General features: G+C 44.5%; 1 protein-coding gene across 1 annotated transcript in view; it reads left to right on the forward strand.

Moving 5' to 3' along the window:
- LOC147607419 (pentatricopeptide repeat-containing protein At4g35850, mitochondrial-like) overlaps positions 1-18,585 on the forward strand; it is a 58,287-nt gene extending 39,702 nt beyond the window's left edge. Inside the window, exons 5-13 of the mRNA XM_086790830.1 lie at positions 4,842-4,939; positions 5,042-5,159; positions 5,270-5,482; positions 15,030-15,106; positions 16,815-16,908; positions 17,157-17,222; positions 17,382-17,459; positions 17,745-17,846; positions 17,956-18,585. Coding sequence (XP_086646956.1) covers positions 4,842-4,939; positions 5,042-5,159; positions 5,270-5,482; positions 15,030-15,106; positions 16,815-16,908; positions 17,157-17,222; positions 17,382-17,459; positions 17,745-17,846; positions 17,956-18,051 — 942 coding nt within the window. The 3' untranslated portion in view covers positions 18,052-18,585. The remainder of the gene's footprint in view (positions 1-4,841; positions 4,940-5,041; positions 5,160-5,269; positions 5,483-15,029; positions 15,107-16,814; positions 16,909-17,156; positions 17,223-17,381; positions 17,460-17,744; positions 17,847-17,955) is intronic.
- The last annotated feature ends 1,733 nt before the right edge of the window (positions 18,586-20,318 follow it).

Below are 20,318 nucleotides of genomic sequence, written 5' to 3' on the forward strand. Positions count from 1 at the left end.
CCCTCTTGATAGCATCTCAGGCTGTGGAACAGGTGCTTACAAATAGCTTTCGTTTCACATCTCCTTCGGCCAGCATAGAACAGTGAAGCTTGCTCGCAGCAATCGCAGGCAGACAAGGCGTGCAAAAACGCTGGCCATTGATAGGCGAGTGTGGTAGCTCTACACGGCGAAGGCAGCGCTGGCCCTTCAGCGTGAGCAGCGAGTGGATACACAGGCGACACACAACTGGTATCAGAGCCTCTTCATTCTCTCCCCTCCCTCTTGATAGCATCTCAGGCTGTGGAACAGGTGCTTACAAATAGCTTTCGTTTCACACCTCCTTCGGCCAGCATAGAACAGTGAAGCTTGCTCGCAGCAATCACAGGCGACACACAACTAGTAGGCAGCTGAGCGTGGAGCGAAGAGGCGTTGGCGAACAGCGTGGAGCGAAGAAGCGTTAGACAAGTAAGCGAAGGCTTTAGTCGACCGCGCTGGTCACCGAGCGAAAACACGCGAAGCGAAGGCTACTAGGCCAGCGCGCACAACTCCCGGCGCCCGTCAACTGGCCGCGTAGCCAACAAATAGACGCCCAGCGCTTTTCGAGTTGCTTGTGAATAGGCGAAGGCAGCCAGGTATGCGTGTTGTTGCCCTTCTGCTGCACAAGAGCCTCCAACAACAAGAAGGTTTTGCCATGCAAGTGGGTATACAGGCTCAAAGTTGCACCAGATGCAAAGCCAAGATACAAAGCCAGGTTAGTGGCTAAGGGCTTCAAGCAGGAATATGGTGTGGACTTTGATGAGATCTTCTCTCCAGTGGTCAAAATGACCACACTTAGAGCTGTGTTGGCTTTGGTTGCGCATGATGATCTGGACTTGATTCAGATGGATGTGAAGACTGCTTTTCTTCACGGTGATCTCCATGAGGAGATATATATGCAACAGCCAGAGGGTTATGCAGTAAGTGGAAAGGAGAAGCTTGTATGCAAGCTGAAAAAGAGTCTTTATGGGCTCAAACAGGCACCAAGAGAATGGTATCATAAATTTGATACATTCATGAAATCTCAGAAATTCAGGAGAAGTGACATAGATCACTGCTTGTACACCAAGAAAGCTTTGGATGGCAGTCTATTGATCCTCATCTTGTATGTTGATGATATGTTGATTGCCGGGAAATCTCGTAAGGAGATGGATACCTTGAAGCAGAGGCTGCATCAAACCTTTGATATGAAGGATTTGGATGATGCTAATCACATCTTGGGTATGCGGATACTTCGGGACAGAAATCAGCATGTGTTGTATTTGTCTCAGAAGGAATACATTGGCAAAGTCTTGCAGAGGTTCAATATGGACGGGGGGAAGAAGACTAGTACTCCTTTGCCTCCATATGTGAAACTCAGTGCTATGGACAGCCCACAGTCAGATAGAGACAGGGCTGATATGGCCAAGATTCCGTATGCTTCAGCTTGTGGCAGTCTCATGTATGCCATGGTTGCTACTAGGCCGGACATTGCATTTGCAGTGGGAGTGGTTTCTAGATACATGGCCAACCCTGGCAAGAAGCATTGGGAAGCAGTGAAAGGTGTCATGAGATACCTGAAGGGCACACAGGATTTGTGCATTTGCTTTGGCAAACAGGATGCATTAGTGCATGGTTACACGGATTCGGATTATGCCGGTCATCCAGATAACCGGAAGTCTACTACCGGTTATGTGTTTACATTCACAGGAGGTGCTGTGTCATGGATATCCAGGATGTAGAAGTGCACAGCCTTATCTACTACAGAGGCCGAGTATATTGCAGCCACAGAGGCTTGCAAGGAGGCATTATGGCTATCTCGGTTAGTGGTTGATTTGGGTTATACAGGGGATATTCCATTGTTGCATTGTGACAGTCAGAGTGCCATCCAGTTGGCAAAGAACCCTGTCTTTCATGCAAAGACGAAGCATGTGGATGTCAAGTATCACTTCATCAGAGAGGTGATAGAGAACAAGCAAATTCAGCTTGTTAAGATTCATACGGATGACAACCCGGCTGATCTGTTGACAAAGAGTTTGCCTCCGGAGCGGTTTGCTCATTGCAGACACTTGATGGGCATTGGATGAGGCCATTTTCAGCCTTGATATGGCCTTGTATATTGTCATGTACATGCTAATTTTTCTTTTCCTTTACTTAAGGGCACTTTGCCTTTAAGTGGGAGGTTGTTGGGGTAAAGGCATAATGCCCACCCTTATAGTGTGTACAAGCCCATAAGTTATAGTACATAGTACACTTAGTACTTTTAATGTACCAAGTGCACTATGTGTACTAGTGCAATATACATGTGTGATAGGGGAGTCACACACTCATGCCTCATGAGTTGACTTATCCCCACAACTCTCTCTCTCTCTCTCTCTCCCTTGCTTCTCTGTGTATGTCTCCCACATGACCTAACCCTAATTCTCATTCTCCCACACACCAACATCACAACCTGGGCTCTGATACCATGTTGGAAACATGGATCCTCCCACTTCCGGGTGTTCCAAAAATTGTTCTAGCCATCCAGACCCCAAAACCTTAAGGTGATAGGTGACCTCCGGTTATCCAATTTGTAGAAACCTCAACTTGCCAAGATGCAAACCCAGTCTCACCATGTGAGTTGGTTCTCTCTAGAAGTGTGGATTGCATCTCCAACAACCCCCCTCAAGCCACACTTTGGTTGAGGTCTTAGCTTCCAACATCACAACCTCGGCTCTGATACCATGTTGAAAACATGGATCCTCCCACTTCTTGGGAGGTTACCCATCCCAGTTGTGTTCCTGCGCAAGTGCTCTTAACTGAGGTGTTCCACAAATCGGCCTAGCCATCCAGACCCCAAAACCTTAAGGTGCTAGGTGATCTCTGGTTATCCAATTTGTAGAAACCTCAACTTGTCAAGATTCAAACCCAGTCTCACTACGTGAGTTGGTTCTCTCTAGAAGTGTGGATTGTATCTCTAAGACTCTGGAGATAGATGCTTGAAGCAAATGGCCAAGGAGCAAGCTGAAGATCATGCAACTTTGGTAGCCGAAGACACGTAGATGAAGATGTATAAGAGACATCTACGACATGAGGCAAGGTAGTGATGAATAGTCTTTCTCTTGATGAGGAAGATTAAGATTGGGCTTTCTAAAGTATTCTTGTATGAGTCAAACGGTTCTCTGCCCGGGATATCGTCCGAAATATGATAAATAATCTTGTGTGTGTGTGTGTGTGTTTGTTTTGTAAGGCTTTCTTAAAAGGCTACTTGTTTACAACATATCCCTACTTAGGTTCAGAGGGGATTGCTTTGGGAAACTGATGTAGGCACAACCATGTGTGGTTAAGCTCTTATATCAGGTCTGACATGAGAGTTTCAGGTGTTGGCACACTGTGATGTTTTGTATCACGTGTCGCAGTTTAGAGCCGAAATTGCATTGGCTATTGAAGGTTTCTCTAGCATCTCCACCTTCGCTTCGAAGGGGGGTTTGTTGGGTATTTCGGAGCTATTATGTATGTGTGTGAACATTCCCTTTGAGTGTCTGTGAACCCACTCTTGGAGTGGTTAAATATCTAGATTTTATTTGGGTTTGACATAAGCAGTGATGTCATTAATTAGAGCCTCTCAAGCTATAAATGCATTGTACTTGATGAAGATTACATAACAACATCACATCAATCAAATCAGATTCATTGGTGCAAATACTTTGTGTGTTTGAGCATTCTCTCTCTTTTTTTTCTATGAGTATCTACTATCCACCTCAGGTCCAATTGCCTTGATAACCCTAAATGTAACAAAGAAATGCCAAGTGATTTCTCCTACTTTTATACCCCCCAAGATACACACAGTATTAGGTGCATTCACACCTACTTTAAACTCATTCCTCTCAATATTACATCTATCCTTGTCTCAATAAGGATTTTGTCCTCAAAGTTATAGCATTAGCAATGCATAACTCAATTTGCAAAGCAGGTGTGGATGCTCTTGAGTGATGCTTTCAGGGTCCCATCTATTCTATTTTTTTGGAAGTCCTTTCCATTTGATGAAGTATTCTACAAAATGTCTTGTTATGCAATATTTGCCCATAATTCTTTTAGTGGTGGAGACAATACGACCTTTTTCATCCGTCAGAGGTAGCTTTAACTCAGGGCCCAAGTAGAATTGACGTTTCTATGTTTGCATGCCCCCCTCCCTCCCCATTTGCCAAGTTCTAGTGTTGCAGGTGGTGGCTTAACCATCTTTAACGGTGTAGATCATTTGGTTTGGAGTAACCCGCTCTAATCTTTAGCGATTAGCGCGAATATGACCTCACAGTCAAGGTCGAGGTTCAACCACCGCTTTGTTCCCAATCAGTAATGGAACCAATCGTCCCTATCGTAATTCTCTTATGTGGATAAAATTGCTTTTCATCCCTATTTTACGCCAAAGATTTAGCGCAGAAACCCTGGAACTGGCAGGCGATCATGTGCTAGGCTCCTGAGAGTCAGACTCCGCATGGCAACTAGCCTTAGGCCCAAGATCCTCCCCTTATCCACTCGTTTTTCACTTCTCAACCATCCACACAGCTTCAAGAAGCCATAAATAGGGCAAAGGGACTTGCAAGAAGATGAGACAGGAGTACAAAGAGAGTAATTTTGGACTTTTATATGTGACAAGTAAATGGAGGTGTCTATAATTGCACCCTTGCAAAGAAAGTTATTGAGGATATCCGTTCTGAAAATTCTGCAATAGTAGAGCTCATTAATGTTGGCTGGAATTCTTTAGTATCTGTATGTGGAGCAAGCTGGCCAATTTCCTGATTGCATATGTTTGGTGATATTTTTTGGATCTTTGTAAATTATCCTTTCTATCAAAATCCTGGAGCAAGGTTGTGGAGGAGATGATGCACTTCAGCCTACGCCCGAAGTTGAAGACGCTGACAGCACTTCTGGGAACATGCGGGGCGGCAGGGTCGCCTAAAGAAGCGTAAATACATCCTGTTTCAATGTGTCAATTAGATGGTATTCAAAAGCTAAATATGTGATTAGGCTGCTTGCTGCCATTAATGGTTGTTGTACATGCTTGCAGGGCTGTGGTTGTGCAGAGGATAACTGAATCGGGGCTTGCACTGAACAAGTACTGCTATGCTGCACTCATAGCAGCAGAGAAAAACCAACCGGTGATGAAAAACGATGTTTTTGAAAAGGTGACTCTGCTAGTAACCCGAGTAAAAATTTCCCCTTCAAATTTTGTTGGACTATAGGATATGCTTACATGGTTATACCTAATCAACATAAATGCTTGATGGACATACAGATTATTGAGATTCTGGGGCAGGCAAGGAGCTGGTCAAGTCTGGAGGTGTTTGGTGGTGGGCGGGAAGGGGGGGACATGATTGACGAGATTGATGAGTATGTCTACTGTCTGCCTACTGTTGGTTTTGTGCGAGGACGAGCAAATGTGGTCGATCGTCGGTTAACAGTGTACCACGCTGCCCTTTGTGCATGTGCGGACTTAAAAAATACGGGGGTAAGTCTATTGGAAATGCACGCACATATTTGTTGATTTACAAGATTTCTTTCCAAACATAAGGTTCTGTGTGGATGTTGGTGTGGTTTTATTTATGCTGGAATGTTAGCTATACCTGCTGTATATTCTGGTTTGGTCTCTGGATTTGCAAGGGAGATGGCATTCCCAAAACAGGGGTTCTCTGGGAACCAGGAGAGTCGGGGGGGTGTGACTTCAATTGAGTGGCAGGTGTGTTACATCTTAAGAGAAGGAACTAACAAACTCAAATCTTGCCATTTCAGGATAGGCATGCTGCTACTTCTGTGGCCAAGGGCCCTGGATGCTAAGCGATCTCCATTGAAGTTTTGAGTCTCTTGCGAGAACTCTACTGGCATGATCTTCTTGAGATTTCCCCTGTTAGGCTTTAATCAAGAAGTTGACGAAGTAATACCCATCCATCGGGGCAACCCAATGTGATGGAAAACTAAAAGCAATAATGATTCTAGATGCTGCTCCGCGAAATCTCCAATTGAAAATTGTATCTATATGTACTACCTTTTTTTGCATGCTCAAACCACCAACATATACCAATTCCGTGTCAGGCTCAGAAGGTTGCTCCTCCCTAGGGACGTACACCTATGGGGCGTGTGCTTGGGTGGACAAGCTGTGTTGCCGCATCTATGAAACATACCCTAGACAATAAACTCCATTGCCATACCCGTGAGCAAAAAATGCAGCTATTGCCTCAAAAGGCTTTGCAACTTGCATTCTGGAAAATAGCCCAACAATAGTGTCCATTTTTCAAGGAGGAGGTTTGAATCTACCCTGGTGGCACCTAAGTTCAATATCCACTCTCACATTGAAAAAAAGCTTTACAATTCAATTCTCTCCTGGCTCTGGTGAAGACTCAGCTTTTGAATGGTCCTTAAGTATCTCAGCTGCTGAAGAGACCAGGAATGATGCCAAAAGATACTGGTGGTGTTGCTGAAGGCTCTTTCCTTCAGAAATCAGATTTGGCAACCAGGCCCATAATTAGGGAGAGCCAAGATACATGTATGTGTACCTCCTCTATAATCATCCTCTGGTTGGGAAGAGAGAAGTGCATCTACCTTCTGCATCCATGTTGGAATGAACTCACGATCAATTTGCGCTTTGAACCGGAAGCATAAGCATTTGGAGCTAAAGCTTCTTTGCTGAAGAAACATGGGGGTCCTTGGCCTACAACGTTTAACTCTAAAGAAAACAGCTGAAAATTTGGTAGCTTGGACTGAAAAATCATTTTTCCCATGCTAAAAAGCTCTCATGATGTTACATGCATGTGGAAGCATTACCTTGATTAACGCTAGGCGAATTAGATTAACGATAAACTTACTGTTCTAGCAAACACACATAAGACAAGAGAGTAGATGCTAATCTTATGTTTATTGCCAAAACATGCTCATTTTACAATGGTTCTTGGATCAAGACTTAGATCCGGTTCATGCTCGGGCATACAAAAGATGCCTGCTGACTACAGCCTATCTTGACCCTTGCTTGCTGTGTTTTCTTGCTGATGGGCTGTCTCTGGCATGCATACAATCTGGATTGTACCTGTGAGCACTCCGAGGGCCATGGGGTTTGGGGTGTCGAGCTCTGCATAACTCAGTGGCTCTGTCGAGTGTCACACGTCTCAGCCGAGCTCCTGCACTAGCTTGTGGTCCGGGTATGGTGGGTGGATTGGCCCTCGGAGTGCTGATATGGAAGAAGTTGGTGAGAGCTCTCTGTGCTGGTCCTCAAGCAAGTACAGCTATTTTGGATCTCACTAAGGACTCCTTGTGTCTGCGGAGCTCTAGAAGAAAAAGTCCCAGGCATCTATGATTCGAGAAGTCCATGATCCTGGAAAGTGATCCGAACCCAGCTCGGAAGAGGCAGTGGAACCTTTCCCGAATCTCATAGTATACATGGCATCGGCATATGTAATGATCCTCTGTCTTGGGCTTGGTGTGACAGAGTTGGCATATCTTGTCCTCTGGTGCGGCCACCCTGGGCCCATATCTGGGAGTCTCCACTCCCAGTTGGTGGGACGAGGTGCGGATCTGGCCGATTGCACATCTCACCGCAAAAGATAGGTGTGTGTCCATGTAGTGTGGGCGGATGATGAAACCATCCTCTGTCAAGCATAGGAGGTGATCTCTGTAGAAGGCCATCTTCGTCCCTAGTGGACGACTAGGTGAACTCCATGTCCTTTGAGGATCCAGTCTGACAATGTCCTTCCTGATAACCTTGTTCCGCTCTGTGCGGCTAAGAGCAAATGACAGGGTCTCTATGCTGTACTGGAACGGGCGGAGTGCCTCCATTTGCATACCGTGCATGCCAAACCAAGTGCCTACCTGTGCATACCAACACTCTGTATCTCCCTCGAGTGTCAGTTGTCTCGAGGACTCCAGGGCTAGCTGGGGGTATCTATCTAGTGGAAGCTCCCATAGCGTGTGCTAGTATGTCACTGTCTGGAATAGCGCCTCTGTCACTATCGGTGCAGCTCCGCCCGCACAATCTCATGTGGCACTGATGGCTTACTCCTAATCATGTGGGAGACCCTCGCTAGTAGGGGCCTCTCCATCGGCTTCCACCCATCATATACCTCCTCTATATCTGTCTCGGCCGGCTCTCTCCTATGTCTGTTCCTGTGGTATAAGCTGGGACCCAGATGGGGGCACCATATACAGGTGTAACTAGAGTATCAAATAGCCAAAGCTTTGTCCCAGCTCCTGAAACTGTATCTGTGAGCATTGCCTCTCTAGCGAGCCAAGGGCTGCATATCCCTCATCAATCTAGCTTCGGCCGCCTTCCGCATTGAGAACTGAGGTCCAGCAAAAGTGATCGCAGGGTATACATATGAGGTAACATACTCCACAGGCTCTCCACTGTATGTAAACTGTACTGCAGATCTGCCTATCCGCTGTGGGGAGGTGTTAAAAATCATGACCTTGGTCTTTCCAAGGTTCACAGTGAGGTCCCAGTCCTCGCAAAAGGCCCGTAATGCATCCAAATGCCTGTGCAACCCCTCTGGTGAATCAGAAATAAGAACAATATCATCTAAATACAAGAGGATTGGTATCAGGACTCCTGCTAAATGTGCTCCTGGTCCTCCCTGTCTGTCTATGTAATCTGAGATCTCGTCAATGTATAGACCAAATAGAGTAGGAGACAAGGGGCAGCCCTGCTTCACCCCTTTAGTGCTGTGTATGATCTCTGAGTCACCTCCTGGAGCCCGTACTCTTCTTGTGACTGACTCATAGAGTGTAATGATCCCCCAAAGCATCTCTGTTGGCACTCCCATATCCTGCAATCTCCTCATTAGTTTGGCCCATGGGACGGTATCAAAAGCTTTGCAGAAATCCACAAAGCATGATAGTCTTGTAGTTGCTAGGGTCCTTGGGGTCACCTGCTGTCAAGATAGGTATTAGGTACAATAGTATTCAATGACCAAGTGGCGGGGTCCGGGGAAGCCCTCACATAGAGCCTTGTTAAACATGTGAACCAATAAAGGGGCTAGCTTGTCCCTACCATGAGAGAAATAGAAAAAGAAAAAAAGAAAATATATATTAACGTCTACGGAAGGCCAAGTTGGCCTATGAGACAAATTTGTATACAACAAGTCCCATGTCCTGAGTATCATGGAGAGAGAGAGAGAGAGAAATGAAATGAAATGTTATATTAACGTCTTCAAAAGGCCAAAGTGACCTATGAGACCAAAGTTACAACCATGTGACATTTGATACACTGTCTGGAAAAGAAAAGAAAGAACTGAAGGTAAGTATCTAGCCCTACAATACATCGGCAGGGAGCATCCGGAAGCAGCAACTAGGGAGAGTGGGAAGCTAATGCTACTAGTCAAAATTGGGTACATGAGTGCATGGATACATGAATACATGAATATGGGGGAGTACAAAAGTGACAGTGAGTACAACAGTATATGGCTGGAATGGTAATCATCCTAGGAGCTCTATCATGGGTCTCTGCCGGATGGCTTGGATATTTGCCATAGTGAGATGCCTGGTCGGACGAGCCTGATGTCTCGCAATGATGCTCTGAATCCTCCGCTGTAGGCACTGTCTCCGATGTGAAGATCCGCGAACCCTCGGTCGTCTGGATATGCCCAATTGGATAGCTCTCTCAACTAGAGTCCCACGGGGTGCCTGTTTTGCTGAGCTGTCGGTTGTGTGTCCTCCCGGGTAGTCCCTCTAAAGAAGTCAGTAATCTGTCTCTGTGTGGACTCCCTGCCAGTCAGGCGTATGCTCCTGATAATGGACTCTCTGAGCCTGCGGATCTCCAGGAGAAATGAAAATGAAATGATATATTAACGTCTTCAGAAGGCCAAAATGACCTATGAGACCAAAAAGATTACAACAATTGGTGGATCCGATACAATGTCTGTGTAAGAAAAGCCAAAAACAACTAAACAACTAACTGAAACTGAAACAACTATGAGGAAGAAAGAAAGATATATTAAGTGTCTACTAAAGACCCAATGGGCCTATGAGACCAAAGTGGTACAATAATGTCCATGGCATATCTCATCATGGAATGGAAAATAATACAGAATGAAAACAAAAATATAGCTATCTCAGTGGGGTGATACAAAACTATCCATGGAAACTCGTCATGGAATACTAAAAACATAAAACATGGGAGCAACATCAGCTCCGAGTAGATGGTATACCACTCTGCAAAATGTCAAGCATGGGGGTTGACGAGTATGGCCGAGAGGTCTCCCTGAGCTATGTCACGTGGAAAGGTAGGTCGATGGCGGTGGAGAATGTCCTGGATTTGGGGCTGATGAGGTGATCGTGGCCGACGGGGGGGTCGAGGGCGTCGGGCACGTTGGAGTGCAGAGGCTCGGTTCGAGGTAACTCCTCTTGGGCGGGGTAGGTCCAGAGCAGCTCGTGAAGCACTGCCGCTCAAGTAAGCTCAAGGCTGCATATCTCCGCGTCACTCTGGCATGTGCTGCGGGAAGCATGGTAAAGCGTGGGCCCCTGAAAGTGACACCAAGGTAGACATAGGATGAGACAATCTCCACAGGATCCCCTCTATATGTGAAGCTCAATCTGGATGTGACGGGGCGAGAGGTATTGAAGACTATTAATGACTTTGGTTTTACCAAGGTTAATAGAGAGGTCTGACTGAGTGCAAAAGTCATGTAAGGCATCCAACTGTCTTTGAAGCCCTTCGGCTGAGTTTGAGAGGAGGACGATGTCATCTGCATAAAGTAGTATGGGGATCAATATGCCTGCCAGTGTGGGACCAGCCCTGCCTAATCCATCAATGAAGCTCGAGATCTCATCAATGTAGAGGCCGAAAAGAGTGGGTGATAGAGGGCAGCCCTGTTTCACCCCAATGGTGCTGGAAATCTTTTGTGATGTACCTCATGGGGCTCTCACTCATCCGGTGACGGACTCATAGAGGGCGATGATGCTCCAAACCATGTCAGATGGGACTCCGATCTCATGTAGACGGTGTAAAAGGCGAGCTCGGGGTCCCCACCACAAATGGTGTATTTGCTTTATTAGAATGATGCAAATTCTGCAAATAAAATTTGGTTCTTGACCTACGCTCTAGAAAGCTGAGTACTGAGGGGATAGATGAGAAAGCAGGGTGATGGTCATTTTCTCTGCTGATATCTCCTTTCCAGCCTGAAGAACCTCTTGCTGAAGAGCCTAGAGTTTGTTGATGTGCTCTCGCATCGTCGAAGACTTTGCAGGATTCATCACTTGCATTTGCACTTCCAAGGAAATTCTCTTCATGGGTAATACCTGATTGTACAAAGAGGCCAAGTGCTGCCAAATCCCTGGAGCCAGGATCATGTGTTTGAAATGATTGATGACTTGGGGTGTGCAATTGAGGAAGATGAAAGAATGCACACGGGCATTGACTCGATCCCACAACTGTGCCTGGGCCTCTTGCTCTTTCTTAGTTGTGACAGTGAAAGTTCCTCCTTCTCCGAAGTGTGGCCTTGGAACTCCAACCATGATGAAATCATCTAAATCATAAGACTCCAAAATAGACTCCATCATCATCTTCTAGATGACATAGTTGTTCCCTTCCATTGTCGGTCCACCAGGAACGTCGGGAGGGTGGAGATCTTCACATGTTTCTCTGCCATCTGAGCAAATTTGCCATCTTGGGGGGGTGCATGTGGTCTTGTGAAGGGAGGGTGGGCGGGAAAAAAATTTGAAGAAGAGGCTGCACTTGCTTTCAAGGTGGCTGTCTAGCATGACAGGAAAAAAACAGCCCCCCCCCCCCCCCCCCCGCGACTCTACTGGAAAAAATGGAAAAATTAGGAACATGATCAAGGAGTCCTCATATGGGAGGGCACACCCACATCATTGGCCCTCACTCCGTACAGTGTAATATGGTATAGACAGGAGATGATTGCCAACATATAGTCGAGGTGAAAGAAGTAGCAGAAGATTGAAAAGGGAAGGAGGGAGGTAGGAGAAGAAGAGGGAAGGAAGGTGATGCGGAGGATATGGAAGAAAAACAAAAACAAAAAACCACAGAAAAATCGGTGGTGGGAAGGGGGGAGGGGGGGGTGATGAAACCTGAAATTTGGGTGAAACTGTCGTACTAGAGAAGGTTCACAATTAAACCAACAGGAGGTAGGAAGGGATTCATCTCATTTAGTTGAGAAAGTGACAATTGAGCCTAAGAAAGATTTCTCTTAGATTTTTGGAAGAGGCTCTAGGATAGTTTTCGACCTCGAAAGATCACCCTCTTTTTGTGGTTGCTGGCGGTTGGCATGTGGCGGTAGACGAGCAGCATGTCTAAGATGTGGCCATCCCCAGGAGTCTTAGTGATATTGTCTTTGGGATCGCCCAAAGGCTTAGCAAGTCTGGCAACGGATTCTCAGCATCTTCACTCTAGACAAGGCCTCTTCCCGTACAATTACATGGGGCAGTGTCGCTTGGGCCGGTGAGGCCGAGGTTGTCATGGCTTATGAGGAGGAAGGTGGAAGGTGGGGGGCTAGTCCTTCAGGTCTCTCACTTCGTATTTCGACGGTATAGTCCCAGCCCCATTTATTGGACTCTTGGTTCGTGTTGCCGACTTGGTCCTTTTCTCACAGATAGTGGTGGTGAGCCCACTTGGCACTACAAACCACTTGTATGGTTATTCCCTTCCCCACCCCTTGTATGAGATAGCCTTCTCCTCATAGAGCAGCCAGTTGGAGGAGAAGTGCATCCTTCCCCCCTTTTTTGTTCTTTGGTCCTCGCTCTGTACATGGAGGAGAGTTTGTTTCTAGCCTTTTGAGGCTGTTTTTTGGTAACTAATAGAAGGATCTTGTTTCCGGGAAAAAAAAACTTGTTCCTAAGTTGTCTTTCCTTGAAATCTATCAACTTGTTGCTAAGTTGCCTTTCCTTGAAATCTATCACCCTCTTGGGTTTGACAAGTTCTTGAGAAGTAACAAGGTTATTCTCAGCTTCCAACATCTCTTTCAGTCGATTCAAGATTGACATGAAAGACTAGATGAGCTTTCACATTCGGAGACAACTCTAGTCTATAAGCAACCTCACCAATCGTTTGAAGGTCTTGTAAGGTCCACACTACCTAGGGGATAACTTCCTAACCTTCCCTGTACGTAAAATCTCCGAACTCTTGGGCACTCTCAAATAAACTAGCACTTCCTCGTCAGTAAACTCTCTCGGTGAGCGCTGTCCTATCGACATAAAAATGGGCACGATCGTGTGCACTTCTAACATCTTCTCGTGCACTGACGAGCACTTCCTGCATATTTGCTAAGAAATCTCTAGCCACAGCAATATGATTATCCTTTAGTCCAACTGTTACTAGAGATCTAAGTTGGTATGGTAGATCAACATAAATGAACTGTAACCAATAGCTGCATGCTTAGCACTGTTATAGGCAAACTCGACCATTGGGATGCACTTCTCCCAGTTTGATTCTCCTGGAGACGTATGAACAAGCATATTCTCCAAAACTTGATTCACCCTCTCTATTTGCCCATCAGACTCGGGATGATCAAAGGAACTCATACTCAGCATGGTCTCCAATCTTTGGAAAACTAGCTGCGAGAAAGTCTAGAAAACTTTGAGTCTCTATCATTTTATGGAAAGTTATGCCATAAAATGGTATTTATCTTAGAAGAAAGCTAATCAGGATTGAGAGCTATCTAAGTGACGTCTATGATGCAACCTTGCACTCATGGGGACATGGACAGCTTCATGTAGTAACTGCATTTGTAGCTATTGGCTGAGGCTATACAAGCGAGGGTTGCAAACTTTCTACATGATGTAGACTACCCTGACCCATAACTAGGGTATCTGGTGAGGTTATGCTGTGAATTCCATGCAAGGACTAGAAAAGGCCTTTCACTTATCATGCAACTAGAGAACTAGAGATCCTAGCTACTTCGTACCCTACAGCAGCTACCTCTATGACAAGCTACCCATGTAACACTTGGGTGGTACCTACATGAAAAGCATTCACTTACACAAGCCTAGAGCTTGCAATCATTATCCGATAGAGACTCAAAGTTTTCTAGACATCTCTGGCAGCTAGTTTTCCAAAGATTGGAGACCATGCTGAGTATGAGTTCGGAGACCATGCTGAGTATGAGTTCCTTTGATCATCCCCAGTCTGATGGGCAAATAGAGAGGGTGACTGATGGGCAAATAGAGAAGGTGAATCAGGTTTTCCAATCTTTGGAAAACTAGCTGCCAGAAATGTGTAGAAAACTTTGAGTCTCTATTATTAACTATATCTAAAGGCAGTCCATACAACTTGAAAAGCTGCTCAACAATCTGTTGTGCTAGTTCACTTGTCTTCACTCTCACTTAGATAGCATCATGCCCTCTGTTGAACCATGGCAAACCTACAATGAAGGCCATGGAAATACTCTCTTTGTATGTATGAGGTGATAAGAGAACTTGTGGTGGAGCTTGTTGGAGCATCATCTAGTCGCTGGCTTCTCCTCTTCCTATATAACAACCATCTAGCTCTTTGTGAGTAACACACATTGCATTAGAAAGCCATTGGGCTGGTTGTACCTCTTTGTATTAATACATGCTTAGTGATCCTTTATGGAAGATTGGCGCTTGCATTGCTTATAGTGAATGTTGTTTATGATTCTCAAGCTTGTGTTAATCTTGGGGATTAAGTAGCCCATTAAAGTCTAGCCAACTATGCTTGAGACAAGCTTCCATTATGCTAGGTCTCATTAGCATGGCTATTCAAGTTTAGTAGTTGTATACTCCTCTTCTTTTTAACACCTGTGAAAAGAGGCCCCTTAGTCCCTTTTTTCAGTGTTGCAACAAGGAAATGCTTTCTGCAATTCAGGTTATCCGCAATACTTACGTGGAATCCTGCAATTGGATATGCATTGAAACCCATAATCAGCTCTACTAACAGGATAAATAAGTTGTTCTGTCATGAGAAAGCATGTGGAGGACCATACTGGGACTTACAAGGCTAAAACAACTAAGGCCCTACGGAAGCTGCATCACTCGTGGAAACTGGAAGCTCGATTCACAAATTTGAAGCTGACCATGTTGTTGAATTGATGTGTATGCAGGCCCTGAGGAATGTTGTAGAAATGCTGAGACAAGATGGCTTTCATCCGGATCTGTTTTGTGTGGCACAAATTCTAAGGTACATGGTCCTCCTCTCATGACTTTGTTAGTGGTGCTGCATGGAAAGCATCGTGTTTATAAAGACTCAAAAAATATTTATTTGACTATAACAATTGTCTTTATAGGTGCCTAGTTGTGTCTGCGAGGTCATGACATGTCGATAAGTGTGCATGGTGTATGATACATTGTGGTGTGTGCATATTTTAGGAACAGGAGCTTGGTGACTTGCATTATGCATGGCTCTAGGTACTTGACCATATGGAAAGTCATGCCATAAAATGGTATTAATCTTAGAAGAAGGCTAATCAGGGTTGAGAGCTATCTAAGTGACGTCTATGATGCAACCCTGCACTCATGGGGACATGGACAGCTTTATGTAGTAACTGCATTTGTAGCTATTGGTTGAGGCTATACAAGTGAGGGTTGCACACTTTCTACACGATGTAGACTACCCTGACCCATAACTAGGGTATCTGGTGAGGTTATGCTGTGTATTCCATGCAAGGACTAGTCGGATAATGATTGCAAGCTCTAGGCTTGTGCAAGTGAATGCTTTTCATGTAGGTACCAACCAAGTGTGTTGTGGGTAGCTTGTCATAGAGGTAGCTGCTGTAGGGTACTAGGGTTAGCTAGGATCTCTAGTTCTGGTTGCATGAGAAGTGAAAGGCCTTTTCTGTGCATAATTTCTAATATGTTCCATCTTGTTGGGCAAAACCATGCCACAGAGATGCCTGAACAAGTTGGTCTTGTAAAGTAGCCCATGGCCTTTGCTACAAAAAGGTAAAGAAAAGGAGTGTCATGAGGGTCACCCTGATGCACTAATGAATGCTCTGTCCTCTTGCACCTGGATGAGAACCCTACTGTGATTGGTTGTGTATAAGAAAGACACACCTGAGAGCCATAACATGATTTTTAAAATCCAAAATGACTGAGGGTGCCCTCCAGGATTTTTAATCCAACCATAATTATCCAATCTGTCTCATGGTAGAGGGACCTTATTCTGTCACACCATCAGAAACTTTAAGATGTCACCATCTCCCTCCCATGTGGAGGGTCAAGAATAGAGAAAGAGTGAGTGTTGAACTTTCCTGTGATGTGAGTACCTGGCTAATTGTACTAACACTCAAGCAAGTGATTCGTACGCTCTCTTGTTTGAGTAAGCGTCTTACTAAATCCAAGGGTCACTAGATGTGTTTATCCTCCTTTTTGTAAGGCGCCAACTTATGTGTAATAATCCTCTCCTGATACATTGCCTTTGCTACTGAATGACAGTAATCGCTGGGTCTAGGAGCTCTCTCTGAGGGGCAAGCATTCCCTCTCTACTGGCCCTTTTGTCGGAGGGCAGTGTGACCCATGCAACCCAGCTTATGCTTTCAAATAATCAAAATGTCAAATCTGAACCCCCACAAGCTCGTTGTGGGAATAGCTACTGACCAGGTGGCTTGAGATGGTGGGTGGCATCAGATGCTGTTCTAGATCCATGGTGTGTGAAGAGACCTGTAAATTATCATCACAATCTCTGGGTATTCTTAAGAGGATGATCTCATCCGATTTGACTTTAAATCTTCTTTTGTCAGATCCGATTCCTGGGTTTGACTTTCTCCTGTCTGGGGCTTTGAAATACTTGGCAACACTGACATGCAAACTAGTAGCTAGAGGTTCTGACTGTCTTGTTATTCCTTTTTGAGGGTATCTCTCTGCTCAGTGTTTCTGGCAATTTGGAGCAGGTGCCACGTGGCTTGTCGAGAGTATGGTATTGCTTTAAGAGCTCTCAATGGCTATCTAAACTCTGGGAGACCTGCACGATCCGAGTTATTTGTTGTATGTATCCCTTTATTTGAGACATTTCTTTGTGTCTGTTTAGACTTCTGTGCTTCTCACATTGCTTTTGGCCTTACACTTCATGTTATGCCCACCAAGGGTTGGTGGGTCGTAAACAGAAAACAGAGGTCTATACAAGGCTCAAAAGGCAGAGAATGCTCTAGCTTAATAAGCATTGAAGCAAGAGTTTCTTGTCATTTAATAACATGCCACTGTCTCTTCTGATACGTTCTTCTGTATTTTTGAAGGTCTTCATTCTGGAAGCCATGAAGGGATTTTCACGAGAAGGAATGGAGACCGCAAAGCAGGTCCTGGTAAGAATTCTTCTCAACACTTGGCATTGGCAAGGCCCCAATCCATTCACATTTTTGCTTTAGAAGATCCGTTGCCAAATTTTGGGGGTGTCTGTTTTCGTTATGTTGGCATACGTTTGACTACTGTGGCTAAAACAGCAATCGTTACTTGTTTTGCAGCAAGACATGCTAAATAGAGGGTTGCCTCTGATTACTAAGATGCACGGTGAGCTGCTGGAACTGGCAGCTCAAGATCCAGTAAGTGCTTTCAAGTGGAATTATGCTCTATTTATAGTGTGAAATGAGATTCTGAGGGTTTTTACAGAAATAACCTTCACGTCTGAAAAGGGGAGGTCTCTTACCCACCTATCCCGCATCACGGGATCTCCGGCCTACCCTCACCCGACTGATGGTCTGCCTGTAAAGACCCTTGGAATGCTGCATGCGGGGAATGCTGCATGGGGTCTTCCTAGGATCCGCATGATTGCTATATGGGTCATTGACAGATTTAGCTAATACCGTCTGTTGATTTCATGAGTACAGGGAGGAGATTTCTCAATGGCCAACCTGTTATTCGATCTGATGCAGAAGCGCAAACTGTCTCTACCAAGAAGGATCATTGATATCTACTTCAGAGGCTTAAGGGTAAAGAATCTTTTCTCCTTCTGGAGTTTCAATACAAGTACAAAGCTTTTAAAGAGCCTGCTACACTTGCCAATACCATCTTGAATTTCCGTTTTCTGTTTGATGCCAGCGGCGGCAAATTCCAGAAGGGGATCCCCGCCTCAAGCAAGTGATGGATATTCTGAACAGGAGATGGGAAGGGCAGCAAAGGCAACTGCAGGCTTAGAGAGTTGAAATGGCAATGCATGTGTGTGAAAGCATAGGAGTAGAATGATCACTAAGCTGCTTTGAAAAAAATAAAAAATTTAGGTTCAAATAGAGGCATAAAATATGCCACGCGGATAAATTTAGGATATCGAAGTCGGTAGGTATGTTGATCAAGTTTACAGGTGAGTTTTCTGCTCTGTTCTGTTTGCTTTTCAATAGGTGTACAGAAATCCTCACTCCTTTCTGAGTGATTTTTTTTTTTGGGGCTTTCTGGTAGGTTGCAAAATTTTTATGGGGCACCTTTTTCCAGTCAAGAACCTGAACACCTGTAGGTGCTCCAGCTTAGCTTATGCATTTGAAAGGTAAGTGCCTAGTGGGATAACTGAAGCAATAATATAGTCTTAAGTGATGGCAGGCAGGTATCTTGATGACTTAGGAGCGCTCCCTACTAATCAATAGATTCTCATGGTTTCATAAACCAAGCAATGATCACGTAAGGTTGTAAAAATCATGTAACACTACATTTTAAGCATGTGTCTTGAGAAGGCTTTGTGAAGAGATGCTTTTTGCACATAGGTGGGAAAGAGTAAGAGATAATTGGTAGTATGAGATTGTATGTGGGTTGGGGAGTAGATATAGTCACAAATGTACATCATAAGGTTAATGTAATTGCAGAAGGAGATTTTGCCATTCCCTCCTGAAAATTTTAAAAAATAAACCAAGTTATTGAGATTGATGTGTTTTAAGCGTTATATATATTAATGCTCCACCCTCTTGCCAGGATGCTTAGGTGCTTTTATGCGCTATTTTTAAGTCATTTATGAGGTATAAGTCCTTGTGTCAAGGGGCCTTTATGAGCTTCCACACAGTTTAGATGGGAGAGAAGCTGCACCATAACCAAAGGGTACTATAGCTTACTTCAAAAGCATGTGCAAAGGGGGAGAAGAACCTGAAGGGGAAGGTATACAAGCTTACAATTTTCCATGATGGTTAAACTCAGTAAGAATCTAGAGTAAGATTTAAAATTGCAAAGTGCATTACAGAGAATCAATAGCTAAATGACATTTGAGTGGTGTGGGGGGAGAAGAACATTGAGGTGAAGGTACACAAGGGTACAATTTTCCATGATGGTTAATGTTAGTAAGAATTCAGGGTATGATTTAAAATTGCAAAGTGTAATAGCTAAATGACATTTTAGTTTTCAACATGTGTTTTTGATGAGTCTTAGCCTTACTCAAGCATCTCTCGTTGGGTCTTGTCTTTGAGCTACAATTGGAACTTCCCAAGTGGGTGTGTTGGCTCGATCCTTGCATCCTTACTCCGTCGTCACACCAGAATGCGTCTTGCCAAAATGGTGAAGGAAGAGCTCTCAATGTCTACATGGAGAAGAGATGGTTCTTCCCAATGGTCGTGTCTCACAAAAACAAGCGATGAAGAATCTAATCGAAGAGACAAGCTTACAACCAAACTACTCAAGTAAAGCATCTATCAAGCAAGCATGAATTCAAAAGCATACAAACAAGCAAGAAGAGGGAAGAAGAAGGGCGCACAAGAAAACTATTGCAAGGGAATGATTGTGTAATGCTTATTGTCAAAAGTGATTTATACACAAGTGACTAGTTTTCACACTTGGTCGTCCAAATTTAAAAATAGTCCGGTTTCTATTACGAGTCTTAAGTAACTATATACACCAAGCTGTAGAGTTTCTCTTTTGACATTGAGTGTAGGGTAAGGTTGCTTTATATGTTCCAGCACCATCTTACAAGGGTGTAGTTTTTGTGCACATAGGTAAGATAATCTTAGGCAACTATATATACCATGTTTGTAGACTTTTCTTATTTTGTTTTTAAGTGCTAAGGTCACTTTATATATGTCAACATCGTTTTACAAAGGTAATTGTCCATTTTCTTTGGAAGTAAGATGGCAAAGCGTCTTACGATAGGTTGGGCGGGCGAAACAATGTTAACTATTGGAGTTATCCTCTTGCTTAGTAGTAACCACGTCCTCGTATCACTTGAGTCAATGGTGAAGTTGTTGTCAGGAAGCAGATGGATATGCCATTGAGTGTGTGCTTGAGCTTATGTAATTCCTTTGAAAACAATCCACAACTAAATGCAAGGCAAAGTGATGTGAAGCTTTGGGTAGCCCAGATGGCAGGAAGCTTGTGGAGGCAACATTGGAAGTGATAGGTGATGTAGAGATGCTTCATGCCAAGTCTTCGTTGGTTGTGGAAGTGGTGTGGACCTTGTAACATGAGGTAAATGGGAGAACAAGTCCCACGATCCC

Source organism: Cibotium barometz, chromosome 55, assembly GCF_041138505.1.
Source record: "Cibotium barometz isolate CiBa-2024 chromosome 55, ASM4113850v1, whole genome shotgun sequence".
Lineage (NCBI taxonomy): Eukaryota > Viridiplantae > Streptophyta > Polypodiopsida > Cyatheales > Cibotiaceae > Cibotium > Cibotium barometz.